The sequence below is a fragment of the Podarcis melisellensis genome (genome assembly GCF_964234715.1).
Source record: "Podarcis melisellensis genome assembly, chromosome: 13".
NCBI lineage: Eukaryota > Metazoa > Chordata > Lepidosauria > Squamata > Lacertidae > Podarcis > Podarcis melisellensis.
This window is the reverse complement of record NC_138545.1, coordinates 6,034,148-6,062,117: the sequence shown is the minus strand read 5'-3', so window position 1 is coordinate 6,062,117 and position 27,970 is coordinate 6,034,148. Positions and strand designations below refer to the sequence as shown.

Here is a 27,970-nt window from a genome sequence, read left to right as displayed (position 1 = left end):
GCCGCTCCCGTCAATCAACACAGTGGGGCGGGGAAAAGGACAAGAAAGCGCCTGGGAATCCCGTCATGGGGAGGTGAAAAGCGACGCGCGCGGGGCATTCTGGGACGGGAGGCGGGGCTCCCTCGCGCGGGGCATGCTGGGACGGAGCAGCCCTCCTTCCTTCCCTCCCTCCCTTCCGGCTTCCTGCCCCGCGTTGCATTCTGGGGCCGCGAGCTGGGGGCGGCCGGGTGGGGCGGCGCGCGGGGCATGCTGGGAGGCCGCTGCCAGGCGCCATGCGTCGTTTTTTGCCCGGCTCTGGTGTCCCCTCAGGAAGGAGGGCCGGCGGCGGGTGCTTGTTCCCCGCCGAGCCGCTGCCCCCCTTTGCTGCTTAAAAACCCGGTGGCAGCAGCAGGAGAAGGCGAGTCCTTGATCTTCCCATTATTATCAATGCTGAATTGTTTTTATTTTTATTTTTTATGAATTTTATTTTTTTTAAGTGATGGTTTTCTCCCTGAGTTTTCAGCTGCGTTGCAGTCAGAAGCTCAACAGGTGATGTTTACTGTGCTCCTAGGGCGGGATAGGGCGGTGGACTTTCCTTCCGTGGAGGTTTCTTCTTCTTCTTCTTCTAAATCACTTTTTATTAAGTTTTTTTAAAATTAAATATATACTTCCCAGGCAATAGCATTGGAGGCCTTTAAACAGAAGCTGGGGGGCCGCCTGTCATGTATGATCTAGTTGAGATTCCTGCATTGCGGGGGTGGGGTTGGACTGGATGACCCCCAGGGTCCCCTTCCGACTCCACACAGTTCTGTGATTCTGTAATAGTCGAGCCATAGCCACACCAGGCATTTAACCCTGAAACACGCATGGCTTCCCCCTCCCAAAGCATTCTGGGAGGTGTAGTTTGTCCAGGGAGCTGAACGTGGTTAGGAGGCCGCTCTGTTGCTACTAGGGACGCGGGTGGCGCTGTGGGTTAAACCGCAGAGCCTAGGACTTGCTGATCAGAAGTTTGGCGGTTCGAATCCCCGCCACGGGGTGAGCTCCTGTTGCTCGGTCCCTGCTCCTGCCAACCTGGCAGTTCGAAAGCACACCAGTGCAAGTAGATAAATAGGTACCGCTCCAGCGGGAAGGTAAATGGCGTTTCTGTGCGCTGCTCCGGTTCGCCAGAAGCGGCTCGGTCATGCTGGCCACATGACCCAGAAGCTGTACGCCGGCTCCCTTGGCCAATAGAGCGAGATGAGCGCCACAACCCCAGAGTCGGTCACGACTGGACCTAATGGTCAGGGGTCCCTGTTGCTACAATTCCCGACACTAGCTGTCAAGAGGGTTTGCCTTTTAAACCCCCTCTGGAAAATGGTTTTCTCTCAGCACCCTCAACAGACTGCAGCTCCCAGGATCCTTTGGGAGAAGCCATGACTGCCTAAAGGGGTATCATTAAATGTGTGGTGCGAATGTACCCTTAAAGGGACCGTGTGATGCAACAAGAACACATGCCATTTTATTTCTTCTCTTCACCCTTACCAAATGTCTTCAGATCTGGTTTTTTAAATTGAAACTTCTGAGATTTAAAAAAACCGATTTCATATTCGCCATTACGCTCCCTCTAAGAAACTCAAGAGCAGAATATGTGCTCTTTTTCTTCCTCTCACCCTATCTTCATAACAACCCTGAGAGGTAGGCTATAGGCTAAGGCGAGAGATGGCCACATGGCGAACCTTTTCATTCCCCGTAGTCTTGGTCTGACAGTTAACCACTAGGCCACACTTGCAATTCTTCTTTTTATCTTCACCAGGGTTTTAATTTGCACCTGATCTCCAAGCGTAGTAGATAAACCTCCCCAGTTAAATAACTGTTGATTTCCTGACTGCAGACAGGTTTGTGTGTTGAGACGCCCCTGCTCACCTGCAGCTATGGGGGTCCCTCCCCAACCACAAAAAGGAGCCCAGAAGAAGGAAGAGAGGAAACGAACCTTGCCTGCCTCCTCATCCAAGGAGGGGCGGCCCAAGGAAAACAAGAGAGAGCCTGCCTCCTTAACCCAGGAGGAGGCCCCCAAGGAAAAGAGAGAGCCTGCTTCCTCAACCCAGGAGGGGCAGCCCAAGGAAAAGAAGAGAGAGCCTGCTTCCTCAACCCAGGAGGGGGGGCCCAAGGAAAACAAGAGAGAGCCTGCTTCCTCAACCCAGGAGGGGGGGCCCAAGGAAAACAAGAGGGAACCGCTGCCCAAACTGGAGCCTGCGGCAGCTGAGTATTTCCGTCGGGCTCACGAGACATTGAAATCCGGGTTTGACTCTGATGAGGAGAAAGGTGAGATGTTTGGGGAGATGCAGGTTGGGTGTGATGATGGGGAAAGCAGGTGGAGACATGGTGGGGGTGTACGTATATGAAAAGGTAAAGGACCCCTGGACAGTCCAGTCGAATTTGACTGTGTGGTGTGGCACTCGCCCCCGCTTTCAGGCCAAGGGAGCTGGCGTTTTTCTGCATACGGCTTTTCTGGGCCGTGTGGCTACTAGCGTGACTGAACCGCTTCTTGTGCTGGGTCTTGTAAAGAGGTAAAGGACCTGGGTGGGTGTTCCCAAAGCTGCAGATGTTCATTGGGTTATGTGAGCTAAAAGCAGGAGGCGTTGATGGGCAGCCGTGTAAATAAGCCCACACAAGTTGCTAGTCCTCAACATTTATTTTGCTAGCCTGCTAAAATTCTAGTATTTTTGATTCTTCCTGCAGCAGAGGGATTTCCTTTCCGCTGTGGCTAGCATGGAAATCCAGGCCCCTTAACTTCTTAGAAGTCTTGTTGAAAATACTCCAGTACTACTATTATTATTGCCATTAATTCATTCATCGCCGCCTAAACTACCATCTCAAGATGGCTTATATAGAAGATAACAAACAACACAAAGCCAACAGATATACAGATATAACAAATGAGAATAAAACCACTCGTGGGGAAGACGAATTTATCCAGCTGAGCAGGCCTGCCTGAACAAGACTGTCTTCGATAGCTTCTGGAAAGTGGAGGCAGTGAGGGCCTGTCGTATCTCAACAGGAATGTTGTTCCACTAGTCACTGTCCCTCAGCCTAACCTACCTCACAGGGTTGTGGTGAGGATCAACTCACTTAGGGGGCAGCTTTCTATGTCACTTTGAGCTCCTTGGAGGAACAGTGGGCAACCCCCCCCCCCCCCGTGTATGAGTAGCTCAAGCCCACCCAACAGGCTTCCTGGCTGACTGGATACTTCAGTTTGGGTCTACAGTTGTACCTTGGATCCCGAACGCCTTGGTACTCGGACATTTTGGCCCCTGAACGCTGCAAACCCGGAAGTGAGTGTTCTGGTTTGCGAACGTTCTTTGGAACCCAAACATCTGACGGGGCTTCCGATTGGCTGCAGGAGCTGGTTCCTGCAGCCAATCAGAAGCCGCGCTTTGGGTTTCCGAACATTTTGGAAGTCGAATGGACTTCTGGAACAGATTCTGTTTGACTTCCAGGGTACCGCTGTGCTTGATTTTTAAGTGCAGTGCTTCTGCGTCATTGTACCAACACAGCTGCCAACTCCATTTATTCCTTCTGGCAGATCAGGCCCAACCCAGAGACTAGGAGTGGGGAATCCAAGAAACAGGGGGCAAATGTGGCCCTGCAGCCCTCTCTGTCTGGCCCTTGGCTTTCTCCCCAGGGCATTTCCCTCTCTGGGCCTGCTCCACACTCTCCTTGAGTGTCCTTTTCAGCTCTGTTTTCTAGGAAAATAGAGAAGTGCATGTAGCAGCTAGCCTTGCTCTACAAACAAATGGTGATGGTCATTGCTCTGCCCACATTTCCCTTTAGCCCCGCCCTCTGGGTGGCTCTGAACAGGATATGATAAACATGATAAAATTTCAAACATTAACAACTTCCTGAAACAAGGCTGCCTTCAGCTGTCTTCTAAAAGTCAGATAGTTGCTTATTTCCTTGACATCTGATGGGAAGGCGTTCCACAGGGTGGGTGTCACCACTGAGAAGGCCCTCTGCCTGGTTCCTTGTAATCTCACTTCTCGCAGTGAGGGAACTGCCAGAAGGCCCTCGGAGCTGGACCTCAGTGTCCAGGCCGAACGATGGGGGTGGAGATGCTCCTTCAGGTATCCTGAGCTGAGGCTGTTTAGGGCTTTCAAGGTCAGCACCAACTCTTTGAATTGTGCTTGGAAACGTACTGGGGGTCAATGTAGGTCTTTTAGGACTGGTGTTATGTGGTCTTGGCGGCCGCTCCCAGTCACCAGTCTGGCTGCCGCATTCTGGATTAGTTGTAGTTTCCAGGTCAGCTTCAAAGGTAGCCCCACATAGAGCGCATTGCAGTAGTCCAAGCGGGAGATAACCAGAGCATGCGCTACTCTGGCGAGACAGTCTGTGGGGAGGGAGGGTCTCATCCTGCGTACCAGATGGAGCTGATAAACAGCTGCCCTGAACACAGAATTGACCTGCGCCTCCATGGACATCTGTGAGTCCAGAATGACTCCCAGGCTGCGCACCTGGTCCTTTGGGGGCACAGTTCCCCCATTCAGGACCAGGGAGTCCCCCCCACCCGCCTGCCCCCTGTCCCCTTAAAACAGTACTTGCTCTACTCTGGCAAGACAGTCTGCGGCCAGGGAGGGTCTCATCCTGCATCCCAGATGGAGCTGGCAGACAGCTGCCCTGGACACAGAACTGACGTGACGTTCCCTTGCCTTTCTCCCCCCCCCCCAGCCCTCTTTGTCAGCAACGTCCTGGTGGAGGCGGAAGCCGTGGCCCTCCCTCTGGCCCTGGACACAGCCGGCTCTCTGCTCCTCCAGGCCCTCCTCCCTTCCGCCTCTGCGCCCAGCCTGAGCCGCCTTCTGCGGGCCTTCCTTCCCGCTCTGCGCCTGGCCGCCTGCCATCCCTGCGGGGCTCACATCCTGGAGGCCGCCCTGCTCAGAGCCCCGGTCCTGATTTCGGAGGGAGCAGAGGATGCTGAGGAGCTGGAGGACCAGGTCCTGGAGCTTGCGAGGGCCGTGCAGGAGGAGCTGCCAACCTTTGCCCTGGACACCCACGCCAGCTTCGTGGTGCGGACGCTGCTGCAGGTGCTTGGAGGGGTCCGGGTCAGGTCGGACGGGGGACGGGGACTCCCGGTGTCAGGTGAGTGTGGCTCGTCATCTATTTTATCTGTTAATTTTATATCCCACCCTTCACCCGAAGATCGCGGGGCGGTTTGCAGCACAAAAATGCAAAATACGTTACGTAATAACAAAACGAAACAAACCCACCGAAAAACCAATGCCATTTAAAATTTTTTGTTTATAATGCATATAAAACAGAGAAATTAAAGCAACAGATGGAAATGGAAACTTTTTTTAAAAAACTCCCCACTCTTTTGACACATTTTTGTTTCAGCAAGCCTCCCCAGCTGAAGCGAGTTTTTGTCTGTTTTCAGTCTGTTGTTGTTTTAGCTTTTCTAAAGTATTAAATTATTGTTTTAAATTTCATCATTTTATCTTTTTAAAGACGGCTATGAGGTTGCTTATTGTTGGTTTTTTTTCCAGTCAAGTGGTGTCAAAGTTTTATGAGATGAATAAAGATAACTAAAACTAGCATAGGCATATAAAACAAGCATAGTTACATGGGGTAATTAGCAAATCATGAAATAATGAAAAAAGTGGGACTTAAAGAAAGAAGGTTAACATTATTTCATTGTCAAGCGCCGTTCAAAGTCTGCCAGGCTTGTAATGATGGTTGATTTAAAAATGACGGTTCCGATATATTTGTTCTGCCAAATCATGTAAAATTATGTGTAATTTTCACCATTATAGCTATATCCCAGAGTGAGTGGTGCCAAACATGCAGTGTAAGATTTTTGGACTTCTTTCTGCTGAGTTGCAATAATTATTTGAGCTGCCAAGATCGTGCGTAAGGCCGGTTCTTTTGACAGTATATCTACATTTGTATCATCGAAAATATTCATTCATTGGCATTTGATTTTGGACAGCAAACAGTCTTTTTTTTTTAGCAGCGTGCATCATTTCTGTCAACATTAAATTCCAGAGAAAATGCATTTCCACCATAAATTACAATATGTGCTAAGTTTATCATAATCCTTCCAGCGATGATATAGGGGAGAACATTTGCAACATTTGGAAAGGAGTGCCGAGAGGGTGTTTTAATATCGGCTATCTTCCTTCCCCTGCCAGTTTTTTTTTCTCTCTCATGAACATTTCTCTCTTTCTCTCTCCTCCCTCCAGGGTCTTCTTTCTCCAGGGCCAAAAAGGCTAAACTGGAGAGCGATGGGCCTTCGGAATTTGAGGTCCCAGAAACCTTCCAGTCCCTCCTGGGCGAATTCAAAGGGAGCTTTCAGGAGCACATTCCAAGTGAGGCTGCGCCGCCTGCTGCCAATGCGAATCCAGCTCAACCCGGGGACTCCTGGAGGGAGGAGGGGCTATTGGATCTGACGGACACTTCCATCAGCTTTAGGAAATGGGGGGGTGTGTCTTGGGGAGGTATAGCGGACTGTACCACTTCCATGCTGTGGATGGGGTCTCTGTGCAATTCTCTCTTTTTCAAAAAAATATAGATTTTCTTGTGTTCCGAAACAAATAAGCGAAGGAAAGTACAATTGGGGCAAAGGAGAGGGGAGAGAGAGATGAGGGGCTGATGTTCCTTCATTCTGTTGCCTGTCGTTTAGAACCTGATCTTCGAGTTGGAAGGGACCCCTGAGGGTTATCTGGTCCAACCCCCTGCAATGCAATGCAGGAATCTCGGCTAGATCATACATGACAAGCAGCCAAAAAACCCACAAGGAAAAAGAGCCCGTGCCTGGTTTCCGATTGCAGGATTGAAAACGCAAAGGGGCGTTCCAAAATGTGATCCCGCCCCCCTTTCTCGCCTTCCGTCCCCAACTTGCTTTGTGAAGTCATTTTAAGTCTGTTTCACTGCTGTGGGCCTCTTTTTGCCTTATTATGGTCTGTATGCATAGATCAGAGTGCAAAAGCTTGGTCTTAAAAGACGAGAGACCCCAGATGACGTTTGCAAAAATGAACAGACGTGTTTGAGGGAGCTGAAGAACGTTGGCGAGAGATGGGCTGTGCTTTTATATGATGTAGTTTTGCCTTTTGCTCTATTGGGGCATCTTGTCTAGTTGCACTGCAGTTATTATTATTATTATTATTATTATTATTATTATTATTATTTATTACTTTTCATCCTGCTCTTCTTACTCATTGTAACAAGGGACATGGATGTCAGGTGACCTGCAGTATCTCCCTGCTAAAGTTTAGCAGCTAAACGTCTCCCTTCGAAATCTTTATTTTCCTCCCCAGGTTTCATCACCAACAAGTATTTCAGCCTCTGCCTGCAGGTGGCGCTGGAGGTCTTGCACCGGAAGCTGCCAGCGGACTGCTCAGAGCTGTGCCACTCCATGATTGGCTACTTGAGCTCCCGCAATGTGTCTCCTGGGCAGAGGTAAGCGCTCTGATTGGCCGCGGGCGGTGGGGGCGGTGATGGTGGGAGGAGACTTGGAAGCTGCTGCTGCTGTTTCTTTTAAAAGAGATTTCTATTAGATTTTCATAACTTTAACCAATGAATTTCAAATCTGTTATACATTCCTCTTAAAATTTGACTTCCTACCTTGCCGTCCATGCTGTTTTTATACCCATCCCTTTGGTATTCCTCATAATATTCTGCATTTCATCTAATATACGTTCCTCTAGTTCAGGGGTCTGCAACCCGCAGCTCCGGAGCCGCATGTGGCTCTTTTACACCTTTGCTATGGCTCCGGGGCGGATACTAGCGAGGGGAGGAGGCGCATTGTGCACCCCGACACTCCCCACTGTGGCGGGCGCTGTACTGGCTGTGACGTCGCATGGGGTCACCTTCCTGCCCGCCCACTACATTGTAAGGGGCATGTACGCTGGTCACTGCATTGAAAGGGGGCATGTATGCTGGTCACTGTTTTGAAGGGGAGTGAAGAACACACACACACACACAAAAAGGTAACTTGTTAATTTAACGTTTATTTCTATGAGGAGGAGTAATTCTGAGCGGTCAAACAAAGAAATAATAAAAAAGTGACAAAAAAAGTTATTTTTATAATGACGAGTTTTGCGGCTCCCAGTTTTTTCCCCTTCAGAAACGGGTCCAAGTGGCTCTTTTTGTCTTAAAGGTTGCAGACCCCTGCTCTAGTTCATAAATCTTCCCGTTGCTCAAATTTCAAATCCTGCCTGTGGTTTTGTTTGGAAGCTGCTGCTGCTGTTCTAGGTGGACTTAGAACACAGGATAATAGAATTACAGAATCATAGACTAGCCCAACCCCTAACAATGCAGGCATCTCGCCCCGTAGTCCCCCTTCCAATTTGAAACCATACCGGGCCCTGCTTAGTTCTGCAAACGTGTGAGCAGTTTTATTGCTGCACCCACTAGATAATAAAGATAATTTCATTATTTATACCCTGTCCATCTGGCTGGGTTGGAGTGGAGCCGTCCTGCCTTCTAGCAAACCTGCGGGGACTCCGTTTAAAAAGAAGTAAACTTATAGGGGCATGTTGTGATTGTCCAGATTGCAACTACGAAATATTACCCACCAGCACCTCCTGTTGTTCGCTGTTGGTTCTCTGGGCAGTGTGGTGTGGTGGTTAGAGGGCCTTGCCTTCTATATCTCCCCAAACTGGTTTGAAGTCCGCATTGGGATAACGGTTTCATGATATTGGACCTGGCGATATATCGCCAGTCACGATGTGTGTGCGCTTTGCAAAAATCGCAATGCGGGGAAAGCCAGCCAACGCTTCTCTTGATTCCTGCAGCCCCTGCTAACTCTTCTGGCTCTGTTCTCCCTGCCTCCCGCAGGGGACAGCGAACCACAAGAGCAGGCGCTGACAAAAACAGCTGCTGCATGAGGTTCTTGCTTTAAGTACAGTGGTACCTTGGTTCTCAAACTTAATCCGTTGAGGAAGTCTGTTCCAAAACCAAAGCGTTCCAAAACCAAGGCGCGCTTTCCCATAGAAAGTAATGCGAAACGGATTAATCCGTTCCAGACTTTGAAAAAAAACAACCCCTAAAACAGCAATTTAACATGAAGTTTACTATCTTAACGAGACCATCGTTCCATAAAATGAAAGCACGAAACAATGTACAGTGGTACCTCTGGATGCGAACGGGATCCGTTCCAGAGTGCTTGCGGGTTGCGATTCGCCGCTTCTGCACATGCACGTGACGTCATTTTGAGCGTATGCGCATGCGTGAGCGGCGAAACCCGGAAGTAACGTGTTCCGTCACTTCCGGGTAACTGCGGAGGGCAACCCAAAAACGCTCAGCCTTGAAGCAACTTCAACCCGAGGTATGACTCTACTGCGGTCACACAATCAATCAGTCAGTAGCTGAACTGGGTTCCACATAGTCACACAAAAAATAGCCATGAAAATAAATAGCAAAAACAGACAGACCTCAGCATAACACTCAAAACGGAAGTGTGGCACTCAAAACGGAGCACGTTTGGCTTCCAAAAAAAGTTTGCAAACCGGAACACTTCTGGGCTTGCAGTGTTTGGGTTCCAAGTTGTTTGAGAACCAAGGCGTTTGAGAACCAAGGGTCCACTGTATAGGATAGGCGCCAATCTGGTATGTGGTTGAGGGAAATGCCAGCTGATTTGGCTCCAGGCTTCTTGCTGGGGTTCCCGTTCCCCCTTCCTTTCTCCCGTGAAAAAAATGAACGGGTGTTATCTGCCTCTGAGTTAAACAAAAACCCATGCTTTGTTGTTTAAGCCTCTTTCCTCCCTTCTTCCCTCTTGTATATGTGTGCCTTTGTCTCTCTGTGCTAACACTTTTCCCTTCTGCATTTGTTTGTATGTGTATTTGTCTATGTGTTGGTCCTCTTCCTTGTCTCTCTCTTCCTTTGTGAGCCTGTGTGGAATTGCCTGTCTCCCTCCCCATTTTCTCCTCCTTACCCTTCATCTCTCCCCAATTTCCCCTTCACCCAGTGCCGGATTTACGTACAAGCTAAACAAGCTATAGCTTAGGGCCTCACTCTCTTGGGGGCCCCCCAAAAAAAATTAAAGAAAAAAAAAACATGGATGTACACTTCCAAAATATAAGATAAAAAACAAATAAAGTAAAACCTACATACAGCAGCAGTGTTTTGTGTTGTGTAGGCTCCTCTGATGTAAGCCAGGCATAGGCAAACTCGGCCCTCCCGATGTTTTGGGACTACAACTCCCATCATCCCTAGCTCACAGGACCAGTGGTCAGGGATGATGGGAGTTGTAGTCCCAAAACATCTGGAGGGCTGAGTTTGCCTATGCCTGATGTAAGTCATGGGCCCCGCCTGCTAGCCTACTCCCTAAAATATCACTGGCTTGCTCCTTTCTATATATAAGGTGCCTACATTCTGCAAATGGCTTGAGATACCTATTAGGTCCATCAATGACCATATAGCATATATTCAGCACAAAAAACAGTGACAATTTGTTGTTGACAGCTGGACATATAAAGGGCCCCATTGCCTCCAGTAGTTTAGGACCTCATCAAACCTAAATGCGGCCCTGCCTCTAGCTATGGAATCAGAGCACAGCTGTCGTAACTAATAGCTATCAAGAGCCCTCTTCCCCTCCAGGATTTTTGCCCAGTCCTCTTTTAAAGCCATCCAAATCAGTGGCCATCCCTGTCTCCTGTGGCAGAGAGTTCCGCAGTTTAACTAAACGCTTGCGTTAAGAAGTAATTTACTGTATTTTTCGCACCATAGGCCGTACCGGACCATAGGGCACACCCAGTTTTTTGGGGGGGAAATAAAGGGAAAAAAATTATTTCCCCCCCAGGCGCGGGGCTGGGGCGGGGGAAGTTCGAGCTTCCCCCGACCCCAGCCCCCAAACAGGCAGCTCTCTGCAAGCCGTGGGAGTGCTCCCACTGCTTGCTGAGAGGTCCGCGAAGCCTGGACGCGCTGAGCTCAGCGCGCGCAGGCTTCGGCATGCAGGCAAGTCTCCGCAAGCAGCGGGGCTCCCGCTGCTTGTGGAGAGGTGTGCGAAGCCTGGAGAGCGTGAGGGGTCGGTGCACACCGACCCCTCTCACTCTCCAGGCTTCAGCGAAAGCCTGCATTCGCACCATAGGATGCACACACATTTCCCCTTCATTTTTGGAGGGGAAAAAGTGCGTCCTATGGTGCGAAAAATACGGTATTTTATCGGTCCCGAGTCTTCCTTCGTTCACCTTTGTGGGATGCACACGGTAGAGTCTCACTCAGCCGGGCTGTTCTTTTTTATTATTATTATTATTGGTTTTCACATATTACTTTACAATACAGATGTACCAAAGCCAACACCATTTCCCCCCCCATCCCCCCATACATTTACATTTCTTTTTCCTCAATCCATCATATTATTCTATTCTCCTTCCTCCATTTCCCTCCGCCCCCACTCAATTTCTTCCACACTATACAATTTACAATAATCTTTGCATTCTACAACCTTCTCAAATCATCTAGATATTCTTATTATCTTTCCTTACTAATTTTTCATCCATCCAGTACTTCACATTTTACATCAAACGTAAATCCGGCCTTCCCTCACCCATTTGCTTTCTCACCCATTTGTTCCCACAACCCTATACGTTTGTTGTTGCTGTTATCATCTCATTTTTCTTCTTTTCCACCCCCACCGGCAAAAATGAAAAAGGGGGGGAGTGTTCTTATTTTTATTTTCTGGTCGTGTTTACGTTGTTGGTTCCCCTTAAATAGCTCCCCCCCCCATATTAAAAAGGCAGGTTTTATGATTACTCTTATTTAAAGGCGGCTATCTCTTGGCTTCCTTGCCCTCCCTCCTTCTCCCCCTTTGATAAAAAGGGAGAGATTGGTGGGGTGAGGGTTTTTGGGGGGCCTTCTGTGTCACGATAGGGGGAGATGGAGGGGGGAGAATGTTGATCTGGCTGCCTTAAGCTGGAATGGGAGGCTGGGTAGTTGAGAGGCGAGAACGATATGGAAGGTGTTTGTTGTTAAGCAGTGGGAGCAAATGCATGTCTTCTCAGAAGCAAGCCCTGCTAAATTCAATGGGGCTTACTCCTGGGAAAGTAGAATTAGTTGAACATAGTGGGACTTGCTCACTTGGTCTTCTTAGTGGGGAACAGGGTGGATTTGATTTAAATCAAATCGATTTAAATAACTAGTCAGTAAGACTTGATTTACATCATTTTTTATTTTTTTTTACTGAATGGTTCATTCTTGCTGGTATCATCTTAATATTTACAACCAGAGGAAAGTTTCATTTTTGGAATATTACATTTTCAGAGTTTACAGTTATATAAAAAATCACTGATCTGGTTATACTGTCAGAAATACACAGACCGATAATTATGAGATTATTGTGAGGTTTAATAAGTTAACCGTTTATATTTGGACAACTGTTCTGCTGTACTTCATTGGAAGGAGAAAAATAAATAATCATTTCCTTAATAACAGTTTAAACCATTTATTTAACTAAAACAATAACATTATAGCCTATGTATCCATGTTTGTTAACTGATGCGGTAAAGCAGTTTTTTTAAAAAAAAATTGACTGAGAAGACATGCATGAAAAACTTTTTTAAAATCCTTATTTCCTGATTAATATATTGCCTTTGTACTCTAATGTAACTTAATTGGAAAACTATCTTTAGAAAGATTTTTTCCGTCAAAAGCATTTTGTTTAAAAAATTCAATTTTAATTTTAAAAAATCTAATAAATAATAATAATAATCTGATTTAAAAAATAATAATAATTGATTTTTATCCACCCTGGTGGGGCAGCAGATTCAACTTGACACTAGTAAATTACTAATTGTTAATCACATGCAACTTTCATAAATTTTAAATTTGCCCCCTAAACTGCACAGAACATTAAGATATTCTCCATAAAACCTTCAGTGGTGCTGTTGAAGCGTGCTATCGTTGAGTTAATTTTCATAGAATTATGTGCGTCGAGTTTAGATTTTTTACTTTTGTTCAATATTTTCCCAGATTAATTGCGTTCACTATGACTCATCGCCGTACTTTGGAACGCCCCGAATACCACCATCTGGTAGGCAAGCCCAAAACCAAAAGTCCCGTTTGGATGCATTTTGGCTTGCCTGCTGACGAAAGTGACCGCGTGGTGGTTCATAATATCGCCATTTGTAAAATATGTTTGCATTCCGTATCGGTGAAGGGCGGAAACACCACCAATCTTACTAGCCACCTCAAGCTGCATCACCCCCAGAAATTTAAGGAGCTGCCTTCTTCTTCGGCGGGCGTTTCTGATCATTCATGTAACAATGCTGACGACCCTCCGGCTGCTACAGCAGCAGCGGTCAGCGCCTCTGAGCCTGCCAAAACCGCTGCGGAAATTCCTAGGAAACGGCAAAAAACGCTGTTGGATTTTCAGCCGCTCAGTTTTGAGACCCCCCGATCTTGTAGCCAGGCCATCACAGAATACCTGGCTACGTGCATGCAGTCTTACAACATAGTAGACCACCCTAAATTTATCCAAATGGTCAACACCCTGAACCCAAGGTACCAATTGCCCAGCAGAAAATACTTCGCAACCAAAGGCGTTCCGACGCTGTACAACGACACGGTGGAGAAAATGAGGAGGGAAATCGGTCGGGTGAAGGAGAGCGAGCTAGTCATCACTACCGATTGCTGGACGTCGGTAGGAGGCACCCCGTTCTTAGCCGTGACGGTCCATTTCATTTCCGACGAGTGGAAGCTGATCAACGCTTTCTTGGGCTGCAAGCACTTTCTGAAGGACCACACCTCCGACAACCTCTGCGAGATGCTGGCCGACACCTTGTCGGAGTGGGACATCGACGTGAAGAACATCTTTTGCAGCACGACGGACGATAATGGCGCCATTCTGAAAGCCGTCAAGCAGCTGGGCTTGGAGTACATCTCTTGCTTTGCCCAGAACATCAACACAGGCGTCGTCCGAGCTTTGAACTTGACGCCGCTGCGGAGGGCAATCGTCAGGCTGAAAAGCCTGCAGAACACCATTTGCCACAGCTGGAAGATGAGACGAGACCTTGGCAAAGCCCAGGAGCTGCTTCAGATGGAGAAAGTGAGCCTGCCCAGCGCTTGCCCCACGAAATGGTGGAGCGTGCTTAAGCTCTGCCGGAGGTTTCTCGAAAACCAGCTGCCGGTTTGCAAGATGCTGATGGATTACCCGTCCAAAAAGCATTTGATGCTGGAAGGGTGCGACGTCTCGGCTGTGCAGGACTTTGTCTCTGCGGCTACCCTGCTGGAAGACATCACAACGACTCTCAGCGGGAGCAGCTGCGTCACGGCCTCCTCCGTTCTTCCTCTCTACAGGCAAATTAAGAAGCGTCTCCAGCCCGAGGAGGGAGACAGCACGCTCTTGCAGGACATTAAACAAGAGATTTTGGGCGCGCTGTCGGAAAAGTACGAAAACGGGCCCATGGTGACCACTTTGGGCCTGGCCTCCTTGTGCGACCCCAGGTTCCGCCTGCGCTTTTTGGAGTCCCCAGAGGTTGTCAGGCAGGAGGCCATACAAAAGATGGCCGACTTGCACGCCGGCAGCCTGTCTGAGGAGCCAGACTCTCAGCCTGACACACCCAAAAAGGAAGGATTGGCGAAAATTTTCGATTTGGAGGAAGAGGAGGACCTTTCGGGCGATGGATTTGAACCGCTATCCGTCTTGAAAGCAGAAAAAGAGCTTAAAGGCTACATGGCAATGCCCAGAGTGAACTTCGATGATTCCCCACTGATGTGGTGGAAGACGAACGAGGCGTTCTTCCCAATGTTGAAGGTGCTTGCAAAGAGGTTTTTGGCCATTCCGGGGACGAGCGTCTCTTCCGAAAGTGTGTTCAGCTCGGCTGGCAACGTTCTCCAGAAACAGAAGGCGTCTCTCTTGCCGGAGAACGCCGAAATGCAAATCTTCCTGGCGAAAAATATAAATTTCGTTTGACAAGGTTTTCCACCCCCCTCTGTTAAAATTTATCCAGGTTTACAGAAGAAAACGAACAAAACAGTCAAATAACTGGTGTTGTGGGCTGTATATGCACATTCAGCTAAAACTCTATACTTGAAATACCTAAAAGTGTGACGCAGAATTGGCTTTTTTCCCCCTTGTTCAGCAATGTAATTGAATTGTTAGGGAGCATTTTCTCACCTTGCCTTTGATATCTATGCTGCTAACTCTTTAATTTTAGAGAAAATGTGCTGGTTAAAAAAATTATCAGTGCTGTGAAATAACTGTTGTAACAGTATGCTAAAGGTAAGTAAAACTGTATGCATTTTAGACCCCTAAATAGCCGCAGTTGCCAGGACATTCCCCTGTTTGCCTTGACAAAGCTCCATCCTTCTTTCAGCCATCATGATATACAGTGGTACCTCGGGTTACAGACATTTCAGGTTACAGCTTCTGCTAACCCAGAGATAGTGCTTCAGGTTAAGAACTTTGCTTCAGGATGAGAACAGAAATCATGCTCTGGCAGCACAGCGGCAGCGGGAGGCCCCATTACCTAAAGTGGTGCTTCAGGTTAAGAACAGTTTCAGATTAAAAACGGACCTCCAGAACGAATTAAGTACTTAAACCAAGGTACCACTGTATCGGTATATTGCGATGTTTCGCTGGTGATACGTCACAGTGTTGAAAACCAGGTATTGGCCAGCCCTACCTAGGAGCTCATCGCTCTCCCTTAGCCTAACCTACCTCACGGATTATTGTGATTATAAAATAGGAGAAAGGGTGAAGGATGCAGGTTGCAGCCTGGCAGAAATGGTTTGTTTTCTTTTGAGCGACATTGACAGCTTCCTAACACACACAAACACACACACACACACACACACACACACACACACACACACAGTGGCGCTCTATGCACCGACTGTAAAAAAAAATCCAGGAAAAGGAAGTTAGGAAAAACCTTTTTAAATTGTTTCGGAGGTTTAATCTGAAATTAGGATGGATTTAAGCTGGTTGGGGTCTCTGATATCTTCTCTCTTCCATCGTGGATGTCGGCTTCCATATGCATGTTGTGGGTTATTAATGCTGTTGCTGCAAGTTTGTCACGGCCTTCCGCTAGAACAATGAACTTAAAAACTAAACTGTGTATCTTCTTTCAGGGACTGCTAAAAGCGTGTCTTGTTCAGGCAACCCTTCCCAGATAATGTAGGATGCCGACACTGTGTTTTAATCTGGTTCTTCAGCTTGTGGTTGACTTCCAGTTACTTTTGAAAGTTTTGTAGCTTTTGAATTTCCTTGTTTCTTTTTCCTGTAAACCACTATGAGTTTGTTTGTTTGTTTTTTAAAAAAACAACAACAACCAAGCTGTGTATATATATATATATAATTTTATCAAATCAATAAATAAATACCAATGGGGAACAAATAAAACCAACAAATAAATTTACCCCTTCTCCTGTCTTGCCTCCTTTTTACTGGCTCTGGGGGCCTAGAGGGTGGGCTTTGGGACTTTCCAAGGTGTGGTGGGGATGGGGACGTGGTTAAAGAAGCAACATGAACTCGCCTGGGACTTCTCTGATGGGGGCCATCTTTCTCTCTCAGCCCCCTCCTGGTGTTTCTGAAGGACGCCACTTGCAGCCGGGTGCTGGACAAGGTCCTGGAAGTGTCTGACCGGAAAGCCTTGCTCTCCTTCTATAAGGCCCACATGAAAGGCCAGCTTCACGTCCTGGCAGCCCACAAGGTGGCCAACTACACCTTGCAGCAGCTCATCCAGTCAGCCTCCAGGAAATTGGTGAGTGACAGCCCTTGCAGCCACCAGGGGGGGGTTGGGGGGGACTGATCGAAACCGTGGCAGCCGTCAACATGCAGACCAGGAAGATTTGCCCCTGGTGCATATGTGTGTGTTTGCTTGGGGAGATTTGCCACATCCTGTTGGGAGTTTTTCTAGGCGACCCAAAACCCTTCCAAGTACAGCGGTACCTTGGTTCTCGAACAAATCGCCTCCCGAACGCCGCAAACCCGGAAGCGAGTGTTCCGGTTTGCGAATGTTTTCCGGAAGCCGAACGTCCGACGCGGCTTCCGATTGAGTGCAGGAAGCTCCTGCAGCCAATTGAAAGCCGCGCCTTGGTTTTCGAACCTTTTCGGGAGTCGAAGAGACTCCCAGACCAGATTAAGCTTGATGGTACCACTGTACCAGGCCCCGTTGTAGCAAAGTAAACACGCAGCCTCCAAGCGCTTAGGAGTCCCAAGTCTAGCACGGAGTGTAAGAAACAAATTCCAGGAAACATTTGAATACAGACAGAAGTATCCCCCCTCGTTCTTAAGCGTAGGTCACAGACTGTACATAAATCAATCGGAGTCCTGATAAGAGGTTCAACTTAAAAGCTTCAGACTCAGCCCAAAAGCTGCCAGACTCCCTCTCTCCACATCTTCATAGTACGATAGCAGAGTTCAGACTAAACATCTCTCTCTGTCCAGTTCGGAAACGCTGTGTGTTTAGAAAGCATTCTTCAGAGTGTCCTTTCACTTGCTGCAAGCAAACCGGCTTGGCGCTGCTTCTGGAAACTTCACACAGTTTAATGTACACAGGCTGTCATTTCTGAGAATGAATGACGCTCTTCCCAACATGTTTCCCCTACAGAAAACCACAAACGTGCAAGGTTACATTGGGGGCTTATTAGTTTAGGGCTGTAGCAAGCTTTCTGAGTCCATGGTTCATTTGACCACCAACCACATTGTTTCTGCGGCTCCCCTGCGGAAGCCACTTACACTGGGGTCAAGTTACACGTCAGCAGAGTATTTCCCTGTTCTGCCCTGTCCCTTTTCAACTGGAACCCAAGCGATGCTGCTGCTGTGCGGGGCTGAGCCGAAGAACGCCACATCGCAGCCCCAGCCTGCCTTGGCTGAAAATGGTGTGTGCTAGGGGTGTGGGGTGGAGAGGGCAAAACGAGATTAAGATGTGAAGCAGAACTACTTGTTATCGCACGGAAGAAAAGCAAAAAGCACAGCACATACATGCAGATACGGTCAACCTAGCGGCAGCCAGACTGGTGACTGGGAGTGGCCGCCGGGACCACATAACACCAGTCCTGAGAGATCTGCATTGGCTCCCAGTACGTTTCCGAGCACAATTCAAAGTGTTGGTGCTGACCTTGAAAGCCCTAAACGGCCTCGGTCCTGTATACCTGAAGGAGCGTCTCCACCCCCATCGTTCAGCCCGGACACTGAGATCCAGCGCCGAGGGCCTTCTGGCGGTTCCCTCCCTGCGAGAAGTGAGTTTACAGGGAACCAGACAGAGGGCCTTCTCAGTAGTGGCGCCCGCCCTGTGGAACGCCCTCCCTTCAGATGTGAAGGAAATAAGCAGCTATCTTCTTTTTAAAAGACATCTGAAGGCAGCCGTGTTTAGGGAAGTTTTTAATATTTAATGCTGTATTGTTTTTAACACTTGATTGGAAGCCACCCAGATGAGCAGGGTATTAATTATTATTATTATTATTATTATTATTATTATTATTATTATTATTATTATTATTTCCTGCAACCTACTTCCTGTCCCCATAAAGCTGGGTGACTGTTAAGGAGAAGGGGAGGGGGTTGCCTAGGAAGAATTGGGGAGAGGCATGTCAGGGGTAGAAGGGAGAGAGAAACACGGAAGACGCTCCTCACTTTCAGGGTTATTTTTAAATCCCTCCATGTAGAGCACACACATCCATCAAACTCCTTTGCTATTTTTTTTTGCATTTCTCAAGCCCTCTGTGTAACACTAAGGAACTGTTAGCTACTGAAGCTGGGGAAGATTTTAAGAAGATGAATCAGGCAAAACTCTTTCCCCACGGTTTTTTTGCCACTGTTAATGAAAGGGCAGCCCCCTCAAGTCACCTCGGTGCCAAGGCACACTGGTTGAAAACCAATGGTTTTGGGGAAATGTGAGTAAAAAGGAACACAAGACGGCATCTCCTCAATTTTGTGGGTACCACGTCCCCGGGGTGCTGCACACATGCAGGAAGTCACACATAGTGGGGAAATACCATCTAAGAAGCCTTTAAACACCCTCTAAACCTCTGGAGCCCCTTTTAAAAACCAGAAGTTCTTTCTCCTTTCTCAAACTTCCAACTCTTCACAGGCCTAAAAGCTCTGTGGTGTAGAAGCCCCTGGGATCACTTGCTGTTTTCCTGCTCTTTCTGCGCATTTTTTTTTTTTTTGCAGTTTTCCACTCTTTTTGGACCGTTTTTGCCACCCTTGTATCTTTTTGCAGTTTAAATGCATTTATTTCACCATTTCCCGGTGCTGTGCATATATATAATAATACATAATAATCTATTATTTATACCCCACCCATCTGGCTGGGCTTCCCCAGCCACTCTGGGTGGCTTCCAACAAAATATTAAAATACAGTAATGCACCAAACATTAAAAGCTCCCCTAAACAGGGTTGCCTTCAGATATCTTCTACTCAGTCATGTGCAAGGCTAATGGGTGTAAGTGGGGAGACGCCTGTATAAAATTATCTGTGGCATGGAAAAAGCAGATAGAGATGTTTTTCTCCCTTGCACTTGACACTGGACCACAGTTTCACCAAACTTGGGTCTTCGGCTGTTTTTGGACTACATTTCCCATCATCCCTGACTTGCTTGCTTCCTAGGGATGATGGGAGTTGTAGTCCAAAAACAAGCCGGCATACAGCTTCCGGGTCATGTGGCCAGCATGACTAAGCTGCTTCTGGCGAACCAGAGCAGCGCACGGAAATGCTGTTTTCCTTCCCGCCAGAGCGGTACCTATTTATCTACTTGCACTTTTTGGCGTGCTTTCGAACTGCTAGGTTGGCAGGAGCAGGGACCGAGCAACGGGAGCTCACCCCGTCACGGGGATTTGAACCGCCAACCTGATTGGCAACTCCTAGCCTCTGTGGTGGTCAGCCTCTGAAATAAAAACACATCTCCCTTACGCAAAAGGCGTTGGGGAGAAGGCAGTCTACAACTGCCAGCCCTCAGCTTCCCAATCTCCCTCATTGGACTCCTTTTCCTTGGAGGTTTTACAGCAGAGGTTGGAGAGCTGCCTGCCAGGGATTCCTTAGCTTACTTTGCAGCGGGTTGGTCTGGATGACCCTTGGGTGTCCCTTCCAGCACTACAATTCTGTGACTTCTATGGGGAAAGTGCCCTTGTATATTGACCCTGACCCAGATTACTGGGCGGATTGCCCCAATGAAACCTGTAGATGAAGGCCTGTATCAGAAACGTGGCCAGATTCACTTCCGTTGGCTCCGCCAGGAATGATGGAGGTTGTAGTTGAACATGGCCAAAGGTTCTCCATCCCTGGCCTAGATGAGTAGAACGCAATACCAGAAAAGGCTAGCTCCTGGATCAGGCCAAAGGGCCATCTAGTTTAGCATCCTCTTCTCGCAGTGGTCAGCCAAAGGGAAGCCCAGAGGGCAACAGCACTCTCCCCAGCTGCCCTTCCCAGCAGACACACTGTCTCCATAGCCTTTATGGATACCAGCCACAGGTAGCCTTATCCCCCATGAATTCCTCTGATCTTGTGGCCGTGAGTTCCACAGTCTGCAGCTTTGCATCCTTCAAAGAAGCACTCAAAATTCAGCTTCACAGGATGCTTGCGGCTCCCCACGTTACGAGAGAGCAGGAAAAACCTCTACAGTGGTACCTTGCTTCTCAAACTTAAGCCGTTCCGGAAGTCCATTCCAAAACCGAAGCGTTCCAAAACCAAGGCGCGCTTTCCCATAGAAAGTAATGCAAAACGGATTCATCTGTTCCAGACTTTTGAAAACAACCCCTAAAACAGCAATTTAACATGAGTTTTACCATCTAACGAGACCATTGAGCCTTAAAATGAAAGCAATAATCAATATAAAATAAATAAGACAGTATCGTAGATGATAAAAAATTAAATTATTCCCCCCCCCTTACCTGCACTGAGGATAGTCGTCGTTCGGATGGGCGGCTTTCATCCATTTACGCAGTCACACAATCAATGAATCAGTAGCTGAACTGGGTTCCACACAGTCACGAAAACAAAGGAACCAAAAAAGCCTCGAAAACAAAAACGCAAAATAAATAGCAAAAACAAAAGCGCCAAACCTAATCGGTTCCAGGAGTCCGTTTCACTTCTGACATGTTCTAAAACTAAGGCGCAGATTCTGAATGTTCAAAAACCGGAACACTTAACTTCTGGGTTTTCGGCGTTTGGGAACGAAGGCGTTTGAGAACCAAGATACCACTACATCAACTTCCTTGGCGCAGTGCATAATTTTTACCGTATTTTTCGCCCCATAGGACGCACCAGCCCATAGGACGCACCTAGGGTTTTTTTTGTGGGGGGAAATAAAGAAAAAAAATTATTTCCCCCCCAGGTGTGGGGCTGGGGCGGGGGAAGCCCGAGCTTCCTCCGACCCCAGCCCTCAGAACAGTCTGCTATCCGCAAGCCGTGGGAGAGCTGCGCGAAGTCGCGCAGCTCTCCCACGGCTAGCGTAGAGCTGCGTGAAGCCCAAAGCCTGGGGGGTGCTGAGCTTAGCGTGCCCCAGGCTTCGGGGTGCAGGCAGCTCTCCGCAAGCCATGGGAGAGCTGCGCGAAGTCGCGCAGCTCTCCCACGGCTTGCGGAAAGCTTCCTGAAGCCTGGAGAGCGAGAGGGGTCAGTGCGCACTGACCCCCCTCGCTCTCCAGGCTTCAGCGAAAGCCTGCATTCGCCCCATAGGACGCACACACATTTCCCCTTCATTTTTGGAGGGGAAAAAGTGCATCCTATAGGGCGAAAAATACGGTATATGCTTCAGTTTAGTCTCTTGTTTCTCGCCTTCCCTCTGAAGCCCCAAACATTGCTCCCGTTTCTTGGAAATGCTTCGTCTCTCCCCCCACTGAGGATGCCTGCCTCTTCCTGCCCCATCTCTCTTCCAGCTGGGAAAAATCCTTGAGGAGCTGGGCCCCGGCGTGGAAGAGATCTTGGCCTGTGAGCACTTGGGGCTGGTCACAGCGCTTCTGGGAGCCTGCAGAAAACACGGTTCCCACCAGCAGGAGGTGCTGCAACTCCTCATGGAGGTAAGAACCTTCCCTCCCTCCTCCCCTCCATCCGAAACCCGCATCTTCTTGCTGAGTCTGATATGACCGCTGTTTCCTCCTCTGCTCCTCTCAGGTGTGGGAATGTTCAGGGATGCAGGAGAGGATATATTGTTTGATTATCGCCTTTCCAACTTGCGTTAACAAGTTCACAATTTTAGCAGAGTAACATCCCCTTTTTTTAAACTGCATTTGCTCAGGCTCGCTAAAGCCTCTATAATAACTGTTCTGGTATTTCCCCCTTATTCTCTCATAATAAGACACGATGGTCTTCTATAAAAGTATAAAAAGAGTTTACTTGCATTCTGTTCACAATCGGATCCCAGAAGGCAGACTTAGCTTAGAAAAGTAACATACACCTGGAACCTATCTCATAAGGAGACAGTCCCTTTGTCCTCTCTTGGAGCATCTTCGGCTAAGCAGATCTTTGGCAAAGCAGATGTTGCTTCTTCGATGCATGTAGTCAAAGAGGGAGAGATGGCTGCCCTGCCCTGTGCTTTTGTCGTTACCTGCACAGGTGAGGCCATGCCCACCTCTAGTCACATGCAGGGGAAGTCTGTCCCAGCCCAGAAGGAAACAGGAAGTTTACCTGCTGGCTGGACAAACATTCCTCCCCATGTGTAAACATGTTCACTCTAGGAATGTTGTACTTGACTGCTCTTGTGTTTCACATCCCGCATCAGGCCTTCCATTGCTGGGAGCCCCCGTCCCGCCAGACGGCCTGCGTCCCTCTCTTTGCTTCCGTCTTGGCCTACGAGGTTTATTATGGCGAAGAGGAAGACGAGGAGAACACCCTGCAGGAGGAGGAAGAGGGTCCATCTCAGCAACAGGTGGGGGAAAGTAAATCTACAACCCTGATCTGGCCATAGTGATCCACGCGATGGTCACCTCCAGGCTTGACTACTGTAATTCGCTCTACGCGGGGCTGCCCTTGAAGCTGACCCAGAAACTCCAGCAGGTGCAGAATGCCGCGGTGAGGCTCCTTACGGGGTCCTTTCCGCGGGATGACATTCATGCAGTGCTTTAACAACTGCACTGGCTCCTGGTGGAGTACAGGATCAGGTTTAAGGTGCTGGTTTTGACCTTTAAAGCCCTATGCGGCCTAGGACCCACTTACCTACGGAACCGCCTCTCCTGGTATGCCCTGCAGAGGACCTGAAGGTCCACCAATAACAACACTTTGGAGGTCCCGAGCCTCAAGGAGGTTAGATTGGTTTCAGCTAGGGCCAGGGCCTTTTCAGCACTGGCCCCGACGTGGTGGAACGCTCTGTCACAAGAGACAAGGGCCCTGCGGGTCTTGATATCTTTCCACAGAGCCTGCAAGACAGAGCTGGTCCGCCTGGCCTTTGGTTTGGACTCGGTCAGACCCTTATGTCTTCCCTCCTCTTATGGTCTTTATTTATCAGCTACTTTAAAATGAGGCTGCATTTTAATTGGCATTTAAACCTGTATTTTCAATTGGTATTTTTCTCTACCCCGCCCACTGTGGGAACAGGATGCTGGGCTAGGTGGGCCATTGAGGTCCAGCTCCGAGGGCCTTCTGGCGGTTCCCTTGCTGCGAGAAGCCAGGTTACAGGGAACCAGGCAGGGAGCCTTCTCGGTGGTGGCACCCGTCCTGTGCAACGCCCTCCCACCAGATGTCAAAGAGAAAAACAACTATCTGACTTTTAGAAGTCATCTGAAGGCAGCCCTGTTTAGGGAAGCTTTTAATGTTCAATAGGTTATTGTATTTTAGTGTTTTGTTGGAAGCCGCCCAGAGTGGCTGGGGAAACCGAGCCAGATGTGCGGGGAATAAATAATAAATGATTATTATTATTATTATTGGCCTGGTTGACCGAGCAGCCTCTTTTCATGTTCCTATGGGGTTTGACTCCTCTTTGCTGTGCCTGATCTTTCTCTTCTCTTCCCCGCTAGGCCGGCCCATCCTGCCCCTTGACTTCCATCTCCTACCACGGCTCCCTGATGCTCCAGCACCTTCTCCACTTCGCAGACCCCTCTGCTGTTCTGCGCAGCCTGGCCGCCATGACTCCCGAGGATCTGGTCAGCCTGGCCCGCGACCCGGCGGGCAGCCACGTCTTCGATGCCCTCCTGGCCAGTCCCTCTGTCCCCGAGAAACAGAGGCGCAAGGTGCTGCGTCGGCTCAAGGTGAGCGCTGGTCCGGCTGGTCCCAGGCGGGTTGTGTGTGAATCTTCTTTTGGCCCGAAGGAGGCATTCCTTGCTGAGGAACGTCGCTCGCTTTCAGGCTGGGCAAAGCTCTGCATCGTCTTGGGCTCTAGAGCCATTGTGGTGTAGTGGTTAAGAGCGGTAGTCTCGTAATCTGGGGAACCGGGTTCGCGTCTCCGCTCCTCCACCTGCAGCTGCTGGGTGACCTTGGGCCAGTCACGCTTCTCTGAAGTCTCTCAGCCCCACTCACCTCACAGAGCGTTTGTTGTGGGGGAGGAAGGGAAAGGAGAATGTTAGCCGCTTTGAGACTCCTTCGGGTAGTGATAAAGCGGGATATCAAATCCAAACTCTTTTCTTCTTCTTCTTCTTCTGCTGCTGCTGCTTCTTCTTCTTCTTCTTCTTCTTCTTCTTCTTCTTCTTCTTCTTCTTCTTCTTCTTCTTCTTCTTCTTCTTCTTCTCTATCCTATAGGCAGGGCTGTGGCAGAAATGTATGGTGCTGGAAGAAAGGTCCCCATCTGCTGAGGATTTTTTGTTGTGTTTTTTGGAATTTGTATTTTCTTTATTTGTTAACATTCTTATATTACATCGGTAAACGTTAACGTATTACAGGACTTACTATAATATAATTTCCAACATGTATACAAAAATTACCGTATTTTTCGCTCGTAAGACACACCTTTTCCCTCCTAAAAAGTAATGTCCCTCCTAAAATTTAATGTTTAATATATTATTGTATTTTAGGGTTTTGTCGGAAGCCGCCCAGAGTGGCTGGGGAAACCCAGCCAGATGCCTGGGGTATAAATAATGAATTATTATTATTATAAGGGGAAATGTGTGCGTGCGTCTTATGGAGCGAATGGCGCTGTGCAGAGAGGGAGATCTGCGCAGCGCCCCTTCAGCGAAGCGGGAGGAGAAATGGAAGGGGCTCCGTTCCTCCTCCCGCTTCACTGGAGAGACACTGCGCAGAGATGGAGAGATTTTTTTTTCTTGTTTTCCTCCTCTAAAAACTAGGTGCGTCTTATAGAGCAAAAAATGCGGTATATGCAAATTTTATATACCTAAAAAGAAAATGAAACAAACCAAAAGAGAAAACACAAAAACAGCCCCCCCCAAATCATATACATACCAACACACTAGACTTCCTGTCTATCCTGTCGTATATTTTTGTTTTAAGAATAGACACAACAATGTGGGGGCCAAAATGCATCCCTGTCTCACCCCCCCGAGTCATCTCGATGCTGTTCGATAACTGTCCCTGTCGACCGCATCGGACCTGCAGTTTGGTTCCATTGTACAGGGCTTTTATAAGAAAGAGGAGTCGTTTGTCCTGCAAAATCAGATTTAGTTTGGACCATAGCTGGGATCTGGGGATGGAGTCAAACGCTGATTTCAGATCCATGAAGGCCACGAAGCGTTTACCCTGTAGAGGCCTGGTATACTTCTCGGCTAGGAAGGACAGCATTAGACAGTGGTCTGATGTTGAATGGTTCTCACGAAAGGCTGCCTGGGCTTCAGATAGTATATTATGTTCATTTAGAAAAGTTGTCAGTTTGCTGCTGAGGAATCGGCATACAGCTTCCCAATTATTGAGAGCAGGCTAATTGGCCTATAATTGGAGGGTACATTTGGGTGGCCTCTCTCAAAGATTGGGACTACTATAGCATGTTTCCAGCTATATGGTACCTTACCCGAGTTATTTACTACCGTAAAAAGTTTTTATCGGTGGTTGCAAGAACCAATGATCCCTATATTCTAAACAAAATGCTTGTTTAACCTGGAGGTAGGCTGTGTTGTATTGTATGAATTGTGTATTGCTTTGTAACGATTTGTTGGGTCTCTGGAACGTAATAAAGATTGTTGTTGTTTTAAGGTTCTAGTCCTCAAGAGACAGAAGGGCGGGCCTCGGTGGCCGGGGACAAACAAATGGAATTGGGCAGAATCTGTAAATCTCTCTCTCTCTCTCTCTCTCTCTCTCTCTCTCTCTCTCTCCTTCCTCCCTCTTTATATCCCTAGGGCTGCTACGTGTCTCTGGCTTGCAGCAAGCACGGGAGCCGTGTCCTCGACGCCATTTGGAACAAGGCCACCCTGCCAGCCAAGCGAGAGATGGCACAGGAACTGGGTATGACTCTTGTCTCTTCTCCCACAAGAAAAATGTGTGAAATGCAACAGCTTTATTCATGAGCGGCTGTGAATTTTGCAGTTTGCTCTGTGGGCAATTTCTCTCCCCACACACTCCCTCAAGCTGTCTCTGTCCCTCGTTCTTCCCTGTTCCCTGCCTGCCCTGCCCCTGAAAGGGCTGCATCCTGGCCCAGAGACTCGTGGTACAAAGGGTGCCAGCCTCTCCTTGCATTCACACCCACCCACCCTGGCAGAATTACTTTTTCGGACAGCGCAGGGAACAAGGGTGTACAGTCATACCTCGGGTTGCAGCCGCTTCAGGTTGCGTTTTTTTGGGTTGCGGACCGCCGAAACCCGGAAGTACCGGAACAGGTTACTTCTCAGTTTCAGCGGTTCCAAATGCGCAGAAGTGCTAAATCGCAACCCATGTGTACGCAGACACAGGTTGCAAACGCTGCGGGTTGAGAATGTGCATCCTGCACGGATCACGTTCACAACCCAATTATCTGCTGTACAGTGGTACCTCGGGTTAAGTACTTAATTTGTTCCGGAGGTCCGTTCTTAACCTGAAACTGTTCTTAACCTGAAGCACCACTTTAGCTAATGGGGCCTCCTGCTGCTGCCGCGCCGCCGGAGCACAATTTCTGTTCTCATCCTGCAGCAAAGTTCTTAACCCGAGGTAATATTTCTGGGTTAGCGGAGGCTGTAACCTGAAGCGTATGTAACCCGAGGTACCACTGTATAGTTTTCTTTGCTGTGAATTGCTTAGATACCTTCGGGTGACAAACGATTAACAAGCCTAATAAACAAAATGAAATGAATTTCATACATTTCTCAACATAGAATAGAATAGAATTTATTATTTATACTCCGCCCATCTGGCTGGGTTTCCCCAGCCACTCTGGGCGGCTTCCAGCAGAGTATTAAAATACAGTGGTCTGTTAAACATTAAAAGCTTCCTTAAAGAGGGCTGCTTTCAGATGTCTTCTAAATGTTGGGTAGTTGTTTATCTCTTTGACATCTGGTGGGAGGGCATCCCACAGGGTGGGTGCCACCACTGAGAAGGCCCTCTGCCTGGTTCCCTGTAGCTTTGCTTCTCGCAATGAGGGAACCGCCAGAAGGCCCTCGGTGCTGGACCTCAGTGTCCGGGCAGAACGATGGGGGTGGAGACGCTCCTTCAGGTATACAGGACCGAAGCCGTTTAGCCCCCCCCTACCCCCCCAACTTCCAGGCAGATGCTCTTCAGGGTTTTAGGCTTTTCATGAAACCCTAACCCTGGAGATCCCCCTCCCCAGTGTGCTCTTTAGGTCTTAAAGACTGCTTCTTCTTCTCTCCCCATCCCACAATTTCCAGCGGAGCAAGAAGCACGGCTGAAGAACGACCCCTTCGGGCACTTCCTGGTCCGCAACTTCTCCCTGACCCACTTCCTCAAGCGCCGCCAAGACTGGGAGCGCCACCACAAGGCGAAGAAGAAACGGCGGGAGCTGTTCTCTGAAATCCTGGAGGACTGAATTGGGAAGATGCCGTTGGCGGGTGGTCGGGGCTGAATGAAAACAAGGGGCTGGTGCCCTCTAGGGGGTGCTGTGAGCCTCTCCCAAACCACAGAGAACCTGGAGGATTGTTCAGAGCAGGGGAGATGCCGCCACTCTGCACTTTCCTCCTCTTGTCTGCTCCCAAATGGATCTTTGGTTGTTATGCATTTTGTGTTTTTAAAGATTTGTGGGGACAGTTCAATAAAGTTTACTCTATTTTCTTGCTTAATAGAGAA

At 48.5% G+C, this 27,970-nt stretch overlaps 1 protein-coding gene and 1 long non-coding RNA gene across 6 annotated transcripts in view; both read left to right on the top strand.

The window, feature by feature from the left end:
• The window catches only part of LOC309355953, a 125,624-nt gene that overhangs the window by 77,209 nt on the left and 20,445 nt on the right, over positions 1-27,970 (top strand). The window lies entirely within an intron of this gene.
• Positions 216-27,970, top strand: NOP9 (NOP9 nucleolar protein). Of its 5 annotated transcripts, XM_081886743.1 has the most exons (11): positions 228-528; positions 1,850-2,280; positions 4,681-5,088; positions 6,189-6,314; positions 7,263-7,404; positions 16,460-16,649; positions 21,763-21,903; positions 22,605-22,751; positions 23,836-24,066; positions 26,098-26,203; positions 27,556-27,970. In XM_081886743.1, exons 1-11 carry the CDS (start codon positions 479-481, stop codon positions 27,711-27,713), a joined length of 2,130 nt encoding a protein of 709 aa, XP_081742869.1. In that variant the 5' UTR covers positions 228-478; the 3' UTR covers positions 27,714-27,970. The 5 variants fall into 5 exon arrangements, with proteins under 5 accessions (XP_081742870.1, XP_081742868.1, XP_081742867.1 ...); XM_081886742.1 differs by lacking the exons at positions 16,460-16,649; positions 21,763-21,903; positions 22,605-22,751; ... (1 more) ...; positions 26,098-26,203; positions 27,556-27,970 and adding an exon at positions 12,916-16,197 and having other exon boundaries at positions 219-401; positions 1,854-2,280; XM_081886741.1 differs by lacking the exons at positions 16,460-16,649; positions 21,763-21,903; positions 22,605-22,751; ... (1 more) ...; positions 26,098-26,203; positions 27,556-27,970 and adding an exon at positions 12,916-16,197 and having other exon boundaries at positions 219-528; positions 1,854-2,280.

Coding starts and splice junctions, on each gene's coding strand:
- NOP9 (XM_081886740.1), top strand. CDS start 479: ATGGTTTTCTCCCTGAGTTTTCAGCTGCGTTGCAGTCAGAAGCTCAAC. Junction 5,089..6,188: donor ACGGGGACTCCCGGTGTCAG/GTGAGTGTGGCT, acceptor TCCTCCCTCCAG/GGTCTTCTTTCTCCAGGGCC. Junction 7,405..12,915: donor AATGTGTCTCCTGGGCAGAG/GTAAGCGCTCTG, acceptor ATATTTTCCCAG/ATTAATTGCGTTCACTATGA.